We start from the raw sequence: 22,773 nt of genomic DNA on the forward strand, positions 1-22,773 counted from the left end.
ATATGTTCATACATTTGTTTCAAAACCAAAGTGATGGTGTCATAGTGAATTCTCAGTTCTGATCCTGATCGTGTTCTGAGTACAAATTTACCTCATAATTTAATTAAAACCTTTTTAAAGTGGCTGAAGGTGATCTAATTTTTTTTTCATGTAATATTCAAGAAAGAAGTCAGAAACCTATTTCTTTAATAATACACAAAGTCTTATATCACAAGGAAGATGTATCTAGGGTTATTTACAGTTGTCTAGGTTAACATTCGGGGTACATTAAAGGCTAAAATATAAAGCACTTATTGAACTAAATTTCATATATGTGAAAAATCAATATAAGATCACCATAGGAAACAGCTGTTACTGAAAGTCTATGTTTTTATCCTGTAGCCATCTATGTGATACCAGTTTGTGGCAAAGGGAGATGATCAGAAAGCAGTGATACAATGAGTATTAGTTTAAATGTGCTTAAAAATAAAACAGAACATAAGTTTCTATGCAACTCTGTGCAAGCCTTAAGGCTGACGGATCAACAGTTAGAGCAACAGACAGGAGAGAGCTGTGATTTTCAAACCCTCCTGTGCCTCCGGCCATAGCCATGGGGAAAAAAGCAGAAGGCTGCATTCAGCCCATCATTCCCTATCCCCTTCCTAATGGGAGCAGCTCTGCCCTCCCAGCATGCTTCCCCAGAGAGGCCTATCAGAAAGGCTGGGGAAGGCAAGAGAGTGGTGAGGAGGGCGGATATTTTTTAATGTACAAAAAGGAGGTATCAGCTTTAAAAGATTATATTGAAGTACACAATAAGATTTTGTTTTTGAAAAAGTGGGTCCTGTGGCTTTAAAAGTTTGAAAAAGGCAAGGTTCTAAAAACTGTTTATATTTCAACAGTGGAAAGTTTTAAACACAGAAGATACATTTTCCATTAAAATTTTTGGCCGGTATTAAAACTATTTGAGTGTTTCTTATAGGTAGACTCTCATTTAGGAATTAAGTCAATTTTTGTGACTGATCTGACTTGCATGTTTTTTTATTTTTCCTGTAAATGTCAGAAACACAACTAACACAACCAAAAACCTGCTGTATAGCAAAGAATCTAAAAAGAAAACCTGACCTGACTGTAAGACAAACTGCCTTAAAACATATACCAAATTTATTTGGTGAGGAAAAATGAATACTATGTTCTTAAGCTTTTTCCCCCATAAACTTAGCTAATGTCTAAAGAATGTAACTAGAACTGGAAATATACACACGCAAGGATCTATTTACATAATTCGAATTTAATGACTCTACCAGCATTACTATATTAAACATTTACTTCTAAAATTAATATTTTCAAATGTCAGAGCTCAAGAAAAGGCACAACAACACTGATACATTGATTTTATTTGAAAAATTCAGCAAAAATTTGCCACAGGCTTCTTTATTTTACTGGCTACCAAGCACACTACCTCTTCATTCTAATTCTTGTGGAAGCAGCTGAGCCAAAGCACTTTCTCCAGTATGAAAAAGCAGGCCACACAGAGGAGGAAACTTTCCAAGACCTACTACCACCATCCATCTGCTCCACATCTGCCAGCCTTTATAGGGCTCATTCAACCCAGACTCAAACTCTCCCCAGCTGGCCACGATTCTACCGTTTTCACAAAGTTATTTTTGGCAAATGATTAACAATTTGTGAGGCAATCTCTAAAACTTTCTTATTTCTTTTGTTGGACCTAGTAAAACTTGAGGTGCCCGCAAGATGATATTCAAATCCAAAACATGTTGCTTTATTCTATTTTTAACAAGTTAAACGATTATTATTCATAGAATAAGTTTTTCTTTTAACAACTTACCACAATCAATGTCTTATCAGATGCAGTTATGGCACAAATTGGATCCCTTGTGCCCTAAAATAAATCAGCATTACTCTTTGACAAATATTTATTGACTGGCTAATCTGGTACAAGGTAGTATACAATTCACTAAGAAGGATACTGTAACTATATATTTATTAACTTAACCAACATTTACTTACTGAGCACCTACTATATGCCAGACATTGAACTAAGCACTGGAGATACTCGGATAAAATCTTTGCCCTCGGGGATTACTCAGAAGTCTACTGGGAAAGACAGTGGAACCAACACCTAATGACAGTACAGTATGATCACAGTAGAGGTAAACCACAGGAGTTATAAGTGCACAGAGGGAAGAGCATAAACTTATACCAAAATGGGAAGAGAGACAAAAACTTGATCTTAGCTGTAAAAGATGAACATTCAGCAAAAGGACCAGCGTGTGCCAAAATAAAGAAGGGGGCAAATGGCATGGCACTGCTACAACCTGGATTATTTTTTTAAGCCAGTCTCAAAAGATGACATGCTATTACATGCTATATGGTTCCATTCGTAAAACATTCTCACAGTGACAAAACTATAGAGATGGAAACAGATGAGTGATTGCCAGAGGACAAGGATGGGGGTGGAGAGTGGGTGTGAAAATGAAGAAGTAGCACGAGGCAATTCCTTTATGGTGATGAAGTTACATAAAACTACATGTAAAAACTAGTGAAAACTGAATAGGAAGTGGGTCGTAGTCTAGTTCACAGCATCATTACTAATGTCAATTCCCTGATTTTGATATTACACTATAGTTAATGTAAGATGTCACCACTGAGGGAAGCTGGGTAAAGAGGTTCTATGTGCTATTTTTGCAACTTCCTGTGGGTCTATGATCATGTCAACATTAACTTTTTTTCAAAATCGAAAGAAGAAAAAACAGATCTAGAAAAATTTGAATTAGAATAGAAATTTTTAAAAGAATTACTAGAATAAAATGCTATTCATTGGAAACAAATTTTTTTCAGGTCTCAAAATAAAATTACAGTATTTCCAAACCTATGGATATTAACATTTGCTGGCAATAATAAAATCACCTACTTGAATGGCTTTACTATAATCAAGCACACCATCCACTGATCCAGAAGGAGTATCATCAACATGATAAATTCTGAAAAAAAAATCTTAATTTCAATGATAGTATAAGTAAGGTTTATACTATTTCATCATCTCTAGAACAATTAAAGGATTGGATGACACTGATGAATACTGTTATTTAATATTACTGTCCTGATTATTTTAAAGAGTTCTTGACACAGCTCAATCTTACAAAGGCAGAAACTACCTACCATGCGTTTACTAGTTATGCAAGTGCCGTATTCCTGAGAGCTATGCCAAAAATATATTTGGACACTGAATCATACATTTCCAGTGAATTTCGGTAAAAGCCCCAAGAGATATCTTCCCTTACTCCCCCAATGAACATCAGTCAGGAACAGCTTCTAAAGCACCAAGTTTCTCTGTTGTTTCTCCATAATTTCCCTTCTAACGATATGCTTAATAAAGGTAAAACTTAAGTGTACTTGGGAAGCTCTAATTAATGCAATTCTTCTTCTGAAGTAAAGAACCCTCCCCTATGCCTACTGTGTTATGAAGATGCACCACTTCTGGTGTACCATCTCTCAGATACCTTTACTGTAACACTTATTCACACCACAGTATTGCTGCTAGTTTCCTTGTCTCTCCCACTAGACGGTGATTTTCCTAGAGGCAAAGACTACATCTCCAGTGCCTGCCACACCTTGTCAGGCGCTCTATAATGTCTGCTGAAGACAACATTAAAATGAATGGAGGTGAACAGAGAAGACACATCACTGAGTAGCTATGAGGCCCTGGGCAAGTTATTTAACTTCTCTGAGCCTCAATTTCTTCATCTGTAAAAGAAGGCTAACAATTCCCTCTTTGCAGGATTTTTGAGAGGCATAAATAAAATGATGCTTGTAAAGCACATGTGCACAGAGCCTGATACATAAAAGGAGTTCAAGACATCGCAGCTGTAATATAATCACAGGAAAATTAAGTCATTTTCCATCTTTAAAATATCATGAATTTTATCATTGTTAAATTGAAGCCATATTTGTACTTTCACCAATATAATAAGGAGATCAAATGTTAAATAAATTTTAAAGAAATGTATTAAATACAGAAAGGTATACTAATTTAGAGGTACCATGTTTCTGCTTTCTTATACATTTTTATTAAGTACATACAGTCAATATTTCTACTTAGTTATCACAAAATAAAAGTCAAAGGTTAGAATAGGAGGTCTCTCAAGAGATAATTTGACCCAAATCCCTTTCTTAAAACAAATAGGGTACTACAAGAAAGGCCAATCTGAGTAAAGTGGCTCAGAGCCAGATAAACCTGGCATTGTGTCCCATCTCCTCTTATCAGCTGGGAACCTCTGGCAAATAATTTATGCTGTGTGTCTCAGTTTCCTCTCTGTGAAACAGGAATAATACAAGTGCTGACTAGACTTCCCAGTGTCTGGCACACAAGAAGTACTCCATCAATGTTGGCTCCTATCAACATCATCAACAATTTACAGTTCTCAAGCATGACAATTTGTAAATAGCTATGTCCGATTTAAATGTGATATGGTTGAGCTACTAAAAAATGTTCATCAAAAGATATACCTTTCTCTCCCTTCTTTTCGAGACCGGGTGATCTGATTAATTTCCAATGCTGTGAGCTTCTTTGCCACACGATACTGCCAGGTATAAAATGCTTCTTTTGAAGCTGCTATCACATGGGTTTTGGTCATTGTAACAAACAATGGTACTATTAAAAAGAACATTAAGGCAATTAGGTTACAATTAGACAGAACCACAAAATGTGCTGCAAAAGACTTCAGTGATCACTGAGTCCAATCTCGCATCTTATAGACAATATACCCTAAAAACAGTCTGAGAACTCAGAAGAGTCAAAAGTTTGTAGGACCATCCAGAAATATCAACTCAAAATGAATCAGACATAAGTATAGAACTCTTAGAAGAAAACTTATGTGTAAATCTATGTGACATTGGATTAGGCAATGATTTCTTAAATATGACACGAAAACCACAAGCAAGAAGAGAAAAAGTAGATAAACTGGACTTCATCAAAATTCAAAACATTTGTGCTTCAAAGGACACCAGCAAAAAAGTGAGAAAACAATCCACAAATGGAAGAAAATATTTGAAAAGCATATACATGATAGGGAATTACATCTAGAATGTATAAAGAACTCTTGTAACTCGATAATAAAAATTCAAATAGCCCAATTTAAAATTGGGCAAAGCATCTGAGCAGACATTTTTCCAATGAAGATATACAAATGGCTACTAAGCAAATGAAAAGATGTTCAACATTATTAGCCACCAGGCAAATGCAAATCAAAATCACAATGAGATAACACTTCACACCTACTAGCATGCCTAGAATCAAGAAGTCAGACAATAATGAGTATTTGCAAAAATGTGGAGAAATGGTAGGAATGTAAAGTGGTGCATCCACTTTGAAAAACAGCTCGGTAGTTCTTCAAAATGTTAAATATATCAATAGAATTACCACATGCCCTAGCAATTCCACTCCTAGGTATAGACCCAAGAGAAATGAAAACATATGTCTACACAAAAACTCATACACAAATATTCATAACAGCATTCATAAGAGTCAAAAAAATAGAAACAGCCCAAATGTCCAAATGGATAAATAAAATCCCACTCCTTCCTCCCATCCCCACTACCATTACTGCTTGGTTCAGGCCTTTATCCTTCCCTCTGATCTCATATGCCTTATATTTCCTCATTAATTTAGAAAATGAAATTATCCAAAGTTCCTTCTAATTTAGGAATATAGTCTCTTAAATATTTTTTTCATCTGTTCCATTTCTTAGAGAATATTTAATTAAATTCCTACTGTGTACCCTTTGATGAAGTAGTCTCATCAAATCCATCTTACAGATAAAGAAACAGAGGATTAAAGATGTAAAATAGGGCCTCCCTGGTGGCGCAGTGGTTGAGAGTCCGCCTGCCGATGCAGGGGATACGGGTTCGTGCCCCGGTCTGGGAGGATCCCATATGCCGCGGAGCGGCTGGGCCCGTGAGCCATGGCCGCTGAGCCTGTGCATCCGGAGCCTGTGCTCCGCAACGGGAGAGGCCACAACAGTGAGAGGCCCGCGTACCACAAAAAAAAAAAAAAAAAAAAAAAAAAAAGATGTAAAATAACTTGCCCAAGGTCACAAACAAAATAAACAATATAAAATTAAACACACACATTCACAAAAATATAGAAAAACAAAAAACTCTTTCATAAAAGATCATTTTAGTAGCTAATTTCTAAATTCACAATTAAAGTGGTACAAAACATATTGTTCTATTCAAAACTACTGTACAAAGTAATCATTAATACAGTCAGAATAAAGGAAGAGTGTTAATAACAGCTACCATTTATGGAGTTCTTGCCACAGTCCAAATAAAGGACATTTAGGGCAGTAAGAGACTTAGGAACTAAACAAAGAATTAGAAACTAGATTGATGGTGTAGTGTTAACTGAACAGATTAACAAGTCGAGATTCAAACGCAAGAATTTTTATATGCTAAATAAATAACTCAGTAGAGTTGAATCATATTAAAAAGTTTTTTTTAATTACAGTTGTCAAGATTTCTCTATTCAAAATGTGTACCACTACCAAACTCTAGAGGGAGTGAGAAGCCTTCCTGTAGGGAACAGCTGGTTGGAAGGCAGTCCTGAGAATGGTGGCAGAGCCCGATTCAGGGGGAGCCCTGAGTGGGACGAATGAACAGGCCAGGCCTAGGCTTTGCTGAGCTTTTGCTGATCCCATCTACACTAAATCATAAGACATTTGCTAAATATTCAGTAAATTCTACCATAGGTACTCTGATGCTGGTAACTATTATGCCTTTAGTGTGATGTGAAGTTCACAAACCTTAACTGCTTTCTAATAAAATAGTTTTTCCTAAGCATCTAAAAGCGTATTTCTAACCAATGTTTAGCTACAATTATAAATTATACTCGTTTCCTTTTTTTTGATACATCCTAAATAATCACAAGTTTATTATCAGCCTAATTAATTCAAAATTAAAAAGTGAGTGGTTCATAGCAAGTCAGACTTCTTGGATTTATATCACAGGCACTTGCTAAACTCTGTGGCCTTAGATGAATTACTTATTCTCTCTGAACCTCTGTTTGCTAACTGTAAATTGAAGATAATAATAATACTACCAACCTTATAGAGCTACTTTAAGGATTAAGAGAGATAACAACTATAAACCATAGTACAGTGCCTGGCATAGAATAAATGCTTAATAATAATAACTTTAAATGCCAATATTTATTGAATTTTTTAAATTATATGTCAGGCATTTTTATATAATTATACAGTTATGATACATAATTATATTAATATATAATTAATGTATTACATACATAACTCACACCTACCCTATAAGGCAGGCACTATTATTACCCCCATTTAGCAGATGAAGAAACTGAAGGATGGAATGGTTAAATAACTCACTGAAGTTGCACAGCTAGAAAGCGGTAGAAGCTGGGACACAAACACAGTCAATCTGGTTCTAGAATCTGTGCTCTTAACCACTATGGCAGACTGCTCCTCATTAAGGGTTAATAACTGTTGGGTGTGGTTGCTATTATTTTTTGCTTTTTATAATAAAACGATATATAAATTCACTAGTCAATACAAAAAACAAATACAATATATATGAAACATGTTCTTTTGAATCAGCATGGCAGTAATTTTGGCAAATTCATATGGGTAGATAATCCTATCTACATAAATTATGCTAGATCATTATTTATTATCTATCCCATCCAGGTGGTTTAGTTCTTAGTTAGCTAGAACTAAGCCTCTAGGGAAAAGTTAGAAGACCAAATTTTAACAGACTGGATATTTTAGGGAAAAAACATAACCAGGAAAAAAGCAGTCCATATCCTTCTCAACTATCCAGTATCCAGAAAGAAAAAATTTGAAATATCTAGAAAGATCATTGGGAAAAAATTGTAAAGAAAGTAATTATGTTTCCATTAACTGAAAATTGTAACACTAATAGGTAATAGTTACTAGCTAAGCAAGGATGTAAAATAATTTAGGACAATCTAGGAATTCACATATAAGTAAAACCTGCTTGTAATATTTTAATGCTGAGGTCTGAAATAAATGTCTACATCTGTAATGTTCCCCCACTTTTCTACCTGTTTCTCAGCCCTTTAAAGAGCTGGTAAACTGAAATTGCACTGAACTGTTTTCATCAAATCACCTCTCTCTGGCCTATATAGAAGACTTAGTGCAAATGCTACCGGCCACCATTAGAAAGCTCTTACGTGCTCCCCACAAAATGGCTGCAGCACAGGCACCTGGTACTTTTCAGGCACTTTTCATGCCTTCATTCCTCTGCAAATGCTGTTTCCTCTCCTTAAAATGTTACCTGAAGAAATACTTATCCTTCAGAACTCAGCTCAAATGAAACCTTCTCTGAGTAGAAAAAATGTCCCTGACATCCTTATGCACGATATCTACTTATCTGGCACCTAGCACAAAACCTAGCACACAGCAGGGGAGCAATTGTCATTGTTCAATAGACTAACTATATTTTAATTATCTGTTTAGACATTGTACAGGAAATGTCAGAGTTAATTTCTTATCACTACCAGTACCTAGTACAGTACTTGAAATAGTATATACTATTGATGGTTTGCTAAATAAATAGATTTTATTTTAAATATTTTCATACATTCAATAAACATTTGTTATGGGGCAAGTACAGCGTTAGGCAGTGGGGATACAGAAATGAATAAACATAGTTAGATCTTTAAGAAGCTCAAAATCTTGGAGGGAAGGTAGATAAGAAAATCAATAATCACAGTGCAGAGTAAGTACTCTGGATAGAAGCACACCAATGGTAGGTATACTGAGGGCTCAAAGGAAGAGGCCCCAAAAATGGTACCTAACTCTTACATGTACAGTACAACAGAGCCTCACAAACTAAACTTCTGTAATAATACATAATGTTCTTTTTAAAAGTTTCTCTAGAGATTTTCAGGAAGAGCAGATGACAAATCACATTTCCTAGAACAATATCAGTTATATACTTTTTTTGCTTTAGCCTCCAGTCCTCATGAAAATTTGGCATAGAAACTTAAAAAAGGAATTTCACAGGATATGTGTGAAGCAAAAATGTTGAATTTTTGGCTGAGTTTACTGCAGACCAGTGAAAGAACTGTTTGTTAAAATTTCAGCCAGTGAGACCGCAAAAAAAAAGTTTCAAGACTCAAAAATACAAATAATCATGCCCTCAAGCATTTGCCATTTTATGAAGGTAAAGGATTTACATCTGGCTTTATTAAAACATAGACTGCATGTGATTAAAATTACTTTGAGGTTAACCTTATCATCATTATGATATTATGTTAATATTTTTGATATTAAAAGAAAAAGCATATAATCTGAAGACTGACAGAATTCATCCCTTAGATTTAAGACTATTATATTTCTAATAAATAGAAGATATTCATGTGATAAGTATAATAATTTTAAGCTAAGGAATATTAACATTAACAAAGAACACTAACATTTATGTACATATATAAATATATAGAGAGAAACATATAAACATACCTAACACTGAACTTAAGACAAGAAGTTGAAAAGTTTCAATGTTTAAAAGTGAGTTACCAAGACCCTAAACATGGAGTATAAAATCTTTGAGGCCAGTAAGTATTCTTCACGTTTGCTTGTATCACCCAAAGACCTTAGCAAAATACTTAGAAGGCACACTTTAACATTTAATTGTTAAGGCTGAATGTGAAATCTAAAAACAAAAAAGACTAGTCCTCAGATTCAGAAAATAATTCAATGGGTTTTCAATTTTTGAAACTTACTATTTTTTTAACACCATATCCAATAAACTAATATACACTTTAAAAGAAAATCATTATTTTGGAAGTTATAGTGAAATTGGCAACAAAATATTTGGTAACAAGTTTTGACAAAATACTAAGAATAAGATTTGGAATTTTTTATGGTTAGTTTCATAGCTATTGGATAGAGGGAAGGGTAAATCTAAAGAAACAAATGTCTTCCGAAAACAAAAAGGTCAGGAATTTTTTTAAGTTGTCCCTATTAATAAACTAATTTCATCAGAAAAATCTGGACAGGGCAAACTCACTTTAACAAGCAGCTAAAGTGTTTTTTATGGAAGAGAGGTACTTGGCAGTTTATTAATAATAAAAGTGGTTTCATGGCAGAATCCTTTCTATAATCTTCAGTATATTACATACTAATCATTACACTGGATACCAATTCTCATACAATTATATTTCCCAGTTAAAGCAAATGATGGCAGTATAGCAGTCGTGAGATTATTGTGAATTTTAGACAGAGTGAACTTAGAAGTTATTGTATTAAGCAGGATCCTTCTGAGAGTGAAATGGGGCATTATTAATAATTTTACCATGACAACAAGCATAGACTGGTACTGAACCTGAACCTGGCAAACCAGGAAGTATGTTCATCCTTGTTTTAGAGAATACTGTTCTAATTAATAATACCATTGTTACATTTTAAAATTAGTTTACAAATAAGACTTGATTAAAGAGGGAGTAAATATTAACATTTCCTTACCAAGGTCAATGTATTTGGGATCCAGAGGTGTGCCAATAGAATTACAAAGAACGAGCACAAACTGTGAACAAATAAAACAGAAAGTATCAAAACTCCTGCTTATGTCCTGTAAAAGAAATAATGCTTAACATATCATGCTTATCTCTCTTTCAAGTATCACTAACATGGAAAGAATTGACAAAATTAAATACAAAGAACAGCAAAGATAATCCACAGCACAAAAGTAAAGAAATACGAACTAAAATTAAACTAAGGCTGATTTCTCAATATAGTGGAACACTGGTTTTTAAGAGACCATTTAAGAAACACAAGTACACTGGCTACTTTTCATTTTTATACTTCTAAAATTCCTGGTCAGCTATAACCTCAAAAAACATTTTTATCCTATAACCAGCTATGTAAGAGCTAACAATTTGTTACCGTTGCACCAAATGTTTCCATCTTGTTCTCCTCCTTTGAAGCAATATATAAATGACATGAGAAATTCAGAAAAATTCAGTTAATTCAGAAAAAAACATAACCCAACCCAATGAAAATAACTTAAAATGCCCAGTGGTTAACACATACACAATTATCAATGATTAATATTAGGAAAAATAATCGAACATAATGCACACTTTACATCAGATTATTCTAATGATAATTTCATTTTTTGCTGTTAGTCACCTTCTCTATATCTAGTACTAAGAATAATATTTTACATAGATGTTTTCCTGATTAGAATAATAATTTCAAATAAACCAATTCTCAATGTACTATTTAAATGATTTCTTTTCTCAATATCTCAAGTAAAGCTTGTTTAATTTCATAAACGTAAACTAAATGATAAAAATTACAGTAAAATATCATAATTTACTCTTCCACTACTTAAAACAAGCTTATTTACTGCCACAAAATACAAGTGTTTTACATACTTATTATTCACATGCTGATAGCTTAAATGAGACATCTTACTAAAAATAGAAGTCCCCCAACTTCCCATTTCTTGCTTCCTAATTACTTTCAGCTCCTGTAATTCTTTCTTTTGCTATTTACCTCCACAAATGTAAGTAACATGTTTACAGTGCTACTTCTTGTTCTGTTTTGTTTCAATTCAGGACATCATGTAACCATTACTTTCACCCCTCCTTCCCAGCCTCCCATTACACAGGAGCACACTCCCATCACTCCATCTTTCCACTACAGTCTTGTTAAATCAGAATTTAAGTTTTAAAATGTTATTATAGTTCAATTTTTAAACAATTTTAATTTTTCAAAAAATCTAGTGAATACATCATTTTGACGCTAAATGCTATTCACAGCTGAGGCAAGTATAACATGATTTATTTTCCTTTCAAGCATTTTTTTTTTTTTTTTGGCGATACGCGGGCCTCTCACTGTTGTGGCCTCTCCCATTGCGGAGCACAGGCCCCGGACGTGCAGGCTCAGCAGCCATGGCTCACGGGCCCAGCCGCTCCCCGGCATGTGGGATCTTCCCGGACCGGGGCACGAACCCGTGTCCCCTGCATCGGCAGGCAGACTCTCAACCACTGCGCCACCAGGGAAGCCCTCAAGCATGTTTTAAAGCTTTCCCTGGCGTGGATAATTGCCTTTATTTTTTTCTCTTTGCTTGGTTTTCTCTGTGTTTATTACTAACTCAAGTCCCCAGTTATCTATGTCTCCCCTCAGGAGGTCAACCACATTAACTATTCCACTAATTTCATCTTGAATTTCTTTTGGAGCCACCTGGGCTGCTCTCATGTGATGACTCACTCCCTAGGCATGTGCACAACTGCCAGCTGGTACCACTCCACACCACTGTTGTCAGGTTACCTTGTTTCTTCCTCTTTCTTAGTTTATTCTTCGTTTTGGTAAACCATATCCCGAAGTAACTTCCTAAGTTAAGAAAGCTCGGAAGGTAAATTTTTGGTGATCTCGTACATCTAAAAATGTCTTTATTCCACCCTCATATTTAATGAATAGTTTGCTTAAGGTATGGAATTCAAGGTGGGAAATCATTTTCCCTCAGAATTGTGAAAGCAATTCTCCAAAGTATTGAGGTTGACAAGTCAAATGCCATTATGCTACCCGATCCCATGAAATCTGTTCTGGAACCAAGTGGGAAATGAAGACTGCGGTAACATTAATTTAACTGCCCTGTTTTCAGCAAGAGCTCCTCCACCCTTCCCTGTGTTTGGTGCCCTTCAGTGCAGGGACTCCGTATCCTCTCTGGAGGGTAAACCAGTCTCCCTCATGGTTAAAAGGGCAGCTGCCCACAGGCTCAGTAGGGGGAGGGGACCTAGAAATCTGCTCCTTTCTATGACCCTTTTTCTTTTTCCCAAAGTATTCTCCTGCCTGCATAATCTCTGGTACTTCCAAATCGTTTTTCTGTTCACTTCCTTCTCCTACCGGGTACCACCACCAAGTCCTGTGTTTCTGGGATTCTGTGATGTAAACTCGTTGCTTCTTTCCTTTCTCCACTGATGGCTGAGGGTTCCATTTTCTTGGTCTGCTAAGGTAATTACCACTAATCTCCCTACTCTCTAAACTCCAAAATTATGTTGCTCTCTCCTCTCCCTTTCTGATCCCTATGGGCTTATAGCTTCTTAAAAAATACCTTTCCTGTTGTTTCAGTCAGTTTCAGGAGAGAACAGAGCCAAATGTGGCTGTTCAAATGGCCGCCTTAAACTAAAACTTCTATCCTTTTTAATGGGATAAAATAAGTTATGACACAGCCAAAGACATTGGTAGTCCTTTTTTGAAAACTTTGCATACTTCTGCAAATATTTAAATGGCTAGCAGACTTTTTTAAAGGGCATTATTCATATTATTTATCGTATGTTATGAGACATTGTCTTTTAAAGCAATATAAGTCCACATAAAAGTACATTTCTGAATGTCAAAGCTACCCAAATTGTTATAAATGGCCATTGTTACATAATTTCTTGAGCATTTGTACTAGACATCTGGTTATTCATTTCTACTTATGGAATTTTAAATTGGAAAAGAATTGTGGCATTTTAAATATATTTCAGAGACAAAAAGCTTCAGTACTGGTCAATATAAACTGCCAATGGATTAACTAATTGGAGAAAAAAATCAGGGGACACAGAACGAATGGAGTCATATAACTTTCCAAACAGAGGTCTAGACAGACATGGCCAGTAGACCCAATACTTTGCTGTACCTGCCAGTACAGAGGCCATGCTTGAGAAGACAGAGAACTATAGCCCGATTCTGCCAAGTAGTTAACCCATCTAAGTTTTAAGATATCAAGGAACACCTACCTGAGGATGATTTTCATCAGCTTTTGTAGCCAAAATGCAGAAATCTCCACAAGTAGTAATAGAAATGAGACTCTTCACATACTTAACATATTTCTCGTTGTTTTTTGTATCCCAAAATATAACACAGTACTCTGGACGATCAGGTCTGGTATAAGCATAAACTACAGTGTTTGAGCAATAACCCCACTAGGAAAAAAGGAAGAAGGAAAGGGAGGGAACAGAAGGAGGGAGGGAAGAGAGAGAGAGAGGAAGGAAGGAAGGAAGGAAGGAAGGAAGGAAGGAAGGAAGGAAGGGAGAAAGAGAGAAAAAGCAAGCAATTAACATTGGGACTGTCATATTATTATCTTTTTATATTTTTCCTCTAAAAATACTGCAGATACGTGGTTTATCGGTGCTGACAAATTAAATTCTTTAGAAATGGAAGAGAGAAGGACTGAATATTCAGCTTAATCTCTTTTCTCACTAAAATAACAAATCTAAAAGTAATAAAGACAGTTTTAAAAAAATGTACCGCAAAAATAAATTTGGTTTAACTTTCCTTATTTTAATTTGTAAGATTTAAGCTTCAGTGGTGAAAATTTCAGATTTTTCAATAGTCAATAACAGCTGCTTGGGGGACAACAGCAAGAGAGATCCCTGCCAAAGTTCAATTCTGAGTCCTGAAGCCAAAATTCAGAAATAGCGGCTTTGCCTTTTTTCTCCCATCCACGTTTTTTTAATATTTGTTTTTATCAGAGTAACATATGCACATAGTTTATAGTCAAATAATTCTACATGGCTTATTTAACACAAACACAAAATGCAGGACCCCCCCTGCCTAATTTCCTCCTTGGGGTAGCCATTTACAACTATTTTAGCTGTAACTGTTTTGGCACTGATTTCCATATCACATGTGGATTGATTACAGAACCTAGAGCTTCCCCTCTCCCAACGAATTTATACGTAATTTTGAATAAATCAATATTCAGTGTCTACATTATCAACACTGTGTTGACTCTTGTTTTTTGCGGGGGGAGGGGCCGTGCTGTTGGGCATGTGAGATCCCAGTTCCCCAACCAGGGATCGAACCCACGCCCTGCCACAGTGGAAGCACAGAGTCCCAACCACTGGACCACCAGGGAAGTCTCCAGTGTTTACTATTCAAAGTAATACGGTGATGACTTCCTAAGATAAACTTTTGAACTGTAAAATAATTTTAGATTTATACAAAAGTTGCAAAACGAATACAGTGTTCCCTATACCCTTTACTCATTCTCCTCTGTTGTTAACATCTTACATTATTACCACAGTAATAACACAGTAATGTCACAACTAAGAAACCAACACTGATGCGTTACTATTAACAGAACTCCAAACTCAATTTGGACTTCATTCGCTTTTCCCTGATATCCTTTTTCTAACCCAGAATCCCCTTTGGAACACAGTATTATATTTAGTTGTCATGTCTCCTTAGGCTCCTCTGGGCTATGATGGTTTCTCAGTCTTTCCAGGTTTTTGACGACCTTGACAGTGTGGAGGAGTCCTGGTCAGGTAGTATGTAGAATGTGCCTCAATTCATGTTAGTCTGATGTTTTTCTCAGGCTTAGACTGGGGTTACCAGTTTTTAGGAAGATCACCCCACAGGTGAAGACCTCTTCTCATCACATCACATCCGGGGGTAGTGATAGCCATGTGACGTCACGGATGCTGCTAACCTCGAGCGCCTGGACAAGGTGGTATTCTCCAGGTTTCTCCACTGGAAAGTCACTTTCTTTTTTCCCCCTTTTTTTCCATACTCCACTCTTTGGAAATAAGTCACTAAACGCAGCCCACACTCAAGTTGGGGGAACGAGGTAGGGGACTTTGCTCCACCTGCTGGCAGGGTGGTGTCTAGTAAATTAGAACACTTCTGTAAGGAAGATTTGTTTCTTCTCCCCCATTTGTTTATTTAAATAATTTATTGATATCCGTTTGTACTCATGGACATTTATTGTATGATTTGGGTTACAATCCAACGTTACATCACTTATTTTGTTGCTCCAATTGTTCCAGCCTTGGCCACTGCGAGCTCTCTCAGGCTGGCTCCCTTGTCCCTTTGGCGTACCCCATCCTTTTGTTTTTTGAGCACTTCCTTACTTTCTGGCACTATAAGATGCTCCAGGCTTATCTTGCATTTTCCCTGCCCTAGTCCTAGAATCAGTCATTTCTCCAAGGTGCTTGACCTTTAAAAATCAGATATATAAGTCTTCTCACAACAACTATTCTTAGTAGTTTACCAGCTCAGTCTCATACTTCACAGCTTGTTATGGGTCAAATGTTAAATTTAAGGTCAAATATTGATTAGTCATCATGCTGCTTAGTCTCGTTTTCCCCTTCTGATCCATTCTCCGCCCTTCTCTGCCCTGCTCCGTGCCCTGGAGGCTGACTTCTATGAAATCCATTACCAGGACTACCTTGCCTTCTGCTTTCCAGTTGGGCTTGGCCAACAGAAGGCACCAGCAGGTGGTGAGATGGGCTGAATTATTTACTCCCCAAGGCTGTCTCTGCCCAGCCAGCTAGCAGTGGCTGTGCCCCTATGGGGCAGCCCCTCTTGTGTAGCCACAGAGCTCGTGGGTTCCAGGAACAATACTTCCTTCTCTTGCCCACCGTTGCTAGTCTCTGGGTGCTTGCTTTGTCATCCCTTTCTGGTCCCCTTAACTCTGCTCATCCCTCTGTAATAAACCCTTCCCCAGCCTCTCTTCAGTTACTCCTTTGTGCCATCTGTTTCCTGCTGAGACCTTGACACTGTTGGAGTCATTTTACTAATTAAATATAGTATTCCCGGGACATTTACCAGTTCTAAGGCCTTCACACTGAAAAAAGTCTCCTTTCAACCGGTTTCTAAAACAATATGGCTATGAATATATGCAAGAAACACACATTATACTTTCAGCTGCAACAAAATTATATCATAAAAAACATCTTTTTTTTTTTTTTTACAACTGCTCTTAATACTCACCTTATAATCGGGTCGAATATTTGCAAAATATATAAAAGAATCAACAGCTAGTGCAATTTTCAGTCCACCTCCTTCCCAAGACAGTGCAGACAACTGCTTTCCAGGAAACTTCAAAGTACCCAGATGCTGAAAAAAGTAATTATATTTAACCTAAAGTATCACAATTAAATAAAATACCACCAATCACTTCACAGAGATCAAAAGTGGTACAAAAATGATTTTATCAAAGGTTGCTACAAACTTCAAATCATTTCCCTTCAATTTTTATAATGTAAAGCAAACATATGAGAGGAGAAATTTACAAACTATAGCCAAAGAATTCAGTATAAAATTTCATCAAATCTAAGATGCCAGAGATGTAAATACACATCTTTATTTCTATGTACAACTTAGGAAAGAAAAACACACTGCTAGCTAAAAATAGGACAACTTTTGATTTTAAGATGCATCCCAATTTAGGGTTGTAAAGAATTGCGCTTCTTAGAATCAATGAAATTTTGGAGTAATAAACTCAATCCTTAAAGTCTTGCCTCTCGTTCGTGCCCCATCCCACCCCCAACAGCCAACCAGATGCCAAGCGTTTTGTTTTCACTCCTTTCTATCCTCCACTACAACTGCCTTCTTTCTTGACTGAACTATGGGGACAGCCTCCTAACTGCAATTTTTACCTTTTGTCTCTTTTCTCATTCCTGCCCTTCCAATTCAATCTCCACTCACCTGCCATGATTATCATTCTAGAAGACATATCTAATCATGTCCCACTCTGCTTTTAAAAAATGTTTAATGATTTTTAAAAATCAATAGCTCCGGGCCTCCCTGGTGGCGCAGTGGTTAAGAGTCCGCCTGCCGATGCAGGGGATACGGGTTCGTGCCCCGGTCTGGGAGGATCCCATATGCCGCGGAGCGGCTGGGCCCGTGAGCCATGGCCGCTGGGCCTGCGCATCCGGAGCCTGTGCTCCGCAACGGGAGAGGCCACAACAGTGAGAGGCCCACATACCGCAAAAAGAAAAAAAAAAAAAAAAAAAAAAATCAATAGCTCCCCACCAGTACATTCTCTAGAATAGTATACAGTGACTTTCCCCACTTGCCCAAAACTCTGTGGCTCAATACCTTACGAGTTAGCTGTAATTACTGTTCTCCTCATGACGGAATTACTGTGCCTCCATTCCTTTGGCCCATATAATATCTCTTCTGCCTGAAATCCTCCTTTCCTTTTCCCCAAGACTCCCTCATCCTACTATTCCTTGTCCTCCAGGAGTACTCTTATTCATCCGTCAAGAAACAACTTAAATATCACTTCCTGCCTTCTTCCCTTCCTCTATGGTTCCAGAGAATTTAGACAATGAGCTACTTGAGAGCACTGACTTTATCATATTCACATTTATTTCCCTATCCCTTAATAGATTCCTTGGTAAACAAGTACTCAAAAAAATATCAAGTAAATAAATGTATCATGCCTTCAAATGAATTTCTTCATATACTAACAGTATAGTTAATGGCTACATTAGCAAATGAATAAATGAATACAAGACTTTTTTAATGTGGACAAAGAAAGAAAACATTTTTAACCTATGTTTATTTGACAAAACAGTATAATCCCAAGAATTTTAATAAATTATACTGGTATCCCTCGTTCTTAAGCAGATATGAGCTAAAATCAAATTTAATATATTAAACTCCACTTTGCCAGGGAAACCAATGGGGGGGAAAAAAAGTTGTAACCTAGGAGGGTCCACTCTATCTGTCCTGCTGCCTGTATGAAACCAGAAGGAAAAAGCAGGGTCTCACAACATCACTCTTGGTACTGACAACCCATACTAGGAGGAGAATAAGGCCATCTTCTAACTCTGCGAAACACGCCAGGCGGTGGCAGCAGCAGGGAAAGAACACTGTAGACATGTCCCCAGGGTTACCTCCTTTGATTTTTACAACAGTGCCATGAGGTGTTACCTTTATTTCAGGAGATAAGTTAACCGAGTCTCAGAGGTTAAATAACTTCTCTAAGTGAAATCACACTGTAGAAATGGAATTCAAAGCCAAAGCCAGGTCAACCAGTCTATAAACCCCATGCTTTGTCATCCCCTCCCATGGCTAAGACCACACTGAGAAAACTAGAAGACCTCAGCCCTCAGAACCAAAAGTAAATTCTTCCCTGAGGTTTTCCTTAAGTTTAAATCTTTAGTTAATTTCCTCCCAAGTTCTTTCTAATAACATAGATCCAAAAATAAATACCCCATATATTCACTCATTCAAAAAATACTATGACTAAATACCCCGAGGACCTATGCTAGATACCTTTAATTACAACTATACCAAAAACTACTTACAGTTTTCAATTTAACACATAACAGTTGATTTGCAAGATAAAGCCAGTAGGCCTTTGAATGCATGTTTTTATACTTGGAGAAGACTGAACTAACAAAAATAAGCTGATAAGATAATATAATGATAAATAAGCCAATGGCAACAAACAAAAATAACGAATAAAGAACATGAATTCAAAAGAAAGCTATAAACATTGAGATAACTAGAATTCAGATTTTTAATTATTTAGGAACCTTGAGAACTATACTTTTGTTTTTTCTTAGCTTTTACATCTACCAGAAATATTATTAGTTGACAAAGTACAGAGACTACATACTCTCCAGAGCACATTCTGCTGGGTAACTTTCAGCATCAGCTGACACCATTACTTACCCTTACAGAATTTATTAAAATATATTAAAAAGTATTAACATAGTGAAACAACTGGTATAGGTTTTTGTGCAGCCAAAACTAAATATTATTGAAGTCTAAGGTGAATTTATAAAAACAAACAGGATATCCAAAAAGAGACTGAATATAGTCTAAAGTTAGAAAATAAAATAGGTAAAAATTATTAAGCTTAGCTACTAATAAGTTCTCATTTTCTAAATTCTTTAAAATGCACAACATATTAATTCTCCTATTTTATATTTTCCACTGCTGCTTCAAGAAAATTCTCTTCAAAATTTAAATTTATTAATAATTCTATTGAGGATACCATATGTATTTATGAAAAAATGTTTATATTTTAATGTAGCATCACCTAAGATTAATTATAAAGAGATTTTCTTAAAATAATCTATTATTCCACAACAAATTGAAACAATCAGAAGTTTGGGAAAAGGATAGACAGCACATTTAATTTATCATATTAAACCCCCCCCCAGATTAATCTGAAACAGCTAAATTACACTAAAAACAACTCAAAAATCAGCTGTAAAGAGATGCATATTCAGATCACAGAGAAAATACTCTCAATAACTACTCCCTAAGATTTCTTATATGAAACATCTGGTTTTCTAAATGTAAAGATTATAAAATAAATTCCACAATAAAATGAAGGCTTATAATATAAGGATATTATTCAAAGATATACACCTGGTAGTTCATCATTTTTACTTAAAATGTCCATTTTAAAAAATGGGACAAGTTTATACCCCCTTCCTCCATTCTTCTTTCCCCTACCTTATTCACTGCATATTTAAATGGAAAGAAAGAAAGACAAAACCTATGATACATTTACCTCACCAAATGGAGTGTAAAACTGCACAGTGTTTACATCTTTGTCCTGAGTGATGGCCTTCTGGGAGCCTGCCACAGCCAACACACTGCCAGTGTGGTTCCACTGGATACTTACTACATACATGCCACTATCAATTAAAACAGGATCTACAAAAAAAAAGTAATTGTGGTAAAATATTTAGCCTAGAGAACTTTATAATCTTAAGAATAATTTAAATTTTTTTTTAATTCTCCACATTAAAAAAAGAAAAATTACATACTTTGGTCATTCTCATGTCTCATTATTTGGCATCTGCCATTGTCAAAACAAATCGCAAGACAGGGGCAATGTGGCTCCACATAGCCTTCTGTGCCATGGTACCAGTGAATTCCAGCAATACTGATTGCTCCAGTGACATTCACCAAACAATTCAGTTTCATTTTCATCTAAATAAAATCAGTTAGTTAGTATTTTATATTTTAAAACAGGGATTAGTATGAATAGAGTATTATGGAAAGACACTGAAAATAGGATTTAAAAATCTGGTTTTGAATACAAGCTCCATCACTTACTGCTTTACCAACCATGGACAAATCACTTCACCTAAGTTTCAGTTTTCCCCATTTGTAAAATGAGGATTTCAAAAAAGCTCATAGAGTTTTTATGAGACTCAAATGAACAAAGGTATACAAAATTACTCTGAAAATAGCAAAGTGTCATGTAAAAGTTGGTTACTATCACTTCCACCAATGAGTGGGTTCATGTGACGTCTTAACCCTCACTAAAAATAAAACTGTCCCATAAGTAGGATCAGAGATCTATCATAGCTAGATCTCACAAAGCTAGAGTTTTTCTTGAGATTCTGCTACCTAAGCCTATTCTATTTTGCCTTCTTTCCAGGACCTGATTTTTGTCCCTTACAGTTTAAATCTTCCATCCTTTTTATAATCTAGTACCTTGCTACAAAAATATCTTTGGTATCTCATGTCACCTTTGGCTTCAGGTATTAGAAGACACAAAGATCAAACTGCACATCATCCTACCCATCATCTCTCAGCTTCAATACACTGAAGCCTTGTATTGAAAAGCCTTGTCCCTCCCAGCTACCAGGAAATCAGAACTAAGAGCATTAATTTACCTTGAAGCAACCCAGAAGGTTTTTTTTTAATAAAGTGAATTTTTAGACAACTGGAAAAAAAACCCTGAATTGAAGACTTTCTTGATGACACAAACTATCACAATAAATGAATGTGTATACATATATGAATGATATATAAAATAATCATACAAAGTTGTGTAAATAAAAGTAAGGAATATATGTACTTACTATAAAATTCCCTTGATTATCATAAATGTGTATTTCTCCATTTGCCATTCCAAAAAGTAAGATTTTACTATCTGCGGACCATGCTACATGACATAACTGTATACCCTTCAGGTCTTTTCCCCAAATGCGATTCCCTAAAACAAACATAAAACATAATTATTTCCTTAAAAGTTCAAGGTCATGATTCTCTAACAACTGTTCTAGAGATCTTTGTTTCCCTAAAGAGCTCTCACATTCTTCACAGTATTCATGCATTTGTTCAATTTATTCAGTCATTAAATATTTACTGAGCATCTACTATGTGCCAAACACACACTAAGCATTTGAAATAGCAGCTGTTTCTAACTTTCTCCCTTCTCTTCTAAATTCTCACTCAGGACCTCACTCCCAAATAGCAGATGAATTCATCTTTTACTTTGGAAAGAAAATAAAAGCTTTCAAAAAAGAAATCCCGGGCTTCCCTGGTGGCACAGTGGTTGAGAGTCTGCCTGCCGATGCAGGGGACACGGGTTCGTGCCCCGGTCTGGGAAGATCCCACATGCCGCAGAGCAACTGGGCCCGTGAGCCAAAATTACTGAGCCTGCGCGTCTGGAGCCTGCGCTCCGCAACAGGAGAGGCCGCGATAGTGAGAGGCCCGTGCACCGCGATGAAGAGTGGCCCCCGCTCGCCACAACTAGAGAAAGCCCTCGCACAGAAACAAAGAACCAACAAAGCCAAAAATAAATAAATAAATAAAGCAAACTGTCAACAAGTAAAAATAAACACTATAAAATATATATATATATATATATATATTAAAAAAATTAAAAAAAAAAAGAAATCCCCCATTCCCACTTTCAAACATTCAGAACATAACTGAATCCACATTTATCCTTTCTACTTTGCCCCCTAATACAAAGGAAGAGGTATGTCCCCAACCAGACACCAATCTAAAGCTAATCCCTCTACCTGTTCTCTGATCTAATCCTTTCTGAGCTTTGCAAAGATCTCCCTCTACTGATTATTCACATTTTCTCTCTATTTTTTTGGTTTTGGTTTTGGGTTTCTTTGGCCTCGCAGCACGGCTTGTGGGATCTTAGTTCCCCGACCAGGGATCGAATCCAGGCCTGGCAGTGAAAGCACCCAGTCCTAACCACTGGACCGCCAGGGAATTCCCCTTCTCT

The 22,773-nt window shown here is 36.2% G+C and overlaps 1 protein-coding gene across 1 annotated transcript in view; it reads right to left on the bottom strand.

Annotated features, from left to right (window-relative positions):
• WDR35 (WD repeat domain 35) overlaps positions 1–22,773 on the bottom strand; it is a 60,842-nt gene that overhangs the window by 24,818 nt on the left and 13,251 nt on the right. The window contains exons 6-14 of the mRNA XM_060117323.1: positions 21,611–21,744; positions 20,564–20,729; positions 20,305–20,450; positions 16,758–16,883; positions 13,781–13,966; positions 10,515–10,575; positions 4,507–4,651; positions 2,912–2,981; positions 1,826–1,879 (exon numbers count right to left, since the gene is read on the bottom strand). Of these exons, the coding sequence (XP_059973306.1) occupies positions 1,826–1,879; positions 2,912–2,981; positions 4,507–4,651; positions 10,515–10,575; positions 13,781–13,966; positions 16,758–16,883; positions 20,305–20,450; positions 20,564–20,729; positions 21,611–21,744 (1,088 nt within the window). The remainder of the gene's footprint in view (positions 1–1,825; positions 1,880–2,911; positions 2,982–4,506; positions 4,652–10,514; positions 10,576–13,780; positions 13,967–16,757; positions 16,884–20,304; positions 20,451–20,563; positions 20,730–21,610; positions 21,745–22,773) is intronic.

The sequence above is a fragment of the Mesoplodon densirostris genome, chromosome 14, assembly GCF_025265405.1.
Source record: "Mesoplodon densirostris isolate mMesDen1 chromosome 14, mMesDen1 primary haplotype, whole genome shotgun sequence".
Taxonomy (NCBI): domain Eukaryota; kingdom Metazoa; phylum Chordata; class Mammalia; order Artiodactyla; family Ziphiidae; genus Mesoplodon; species Mesoplodon densirostris.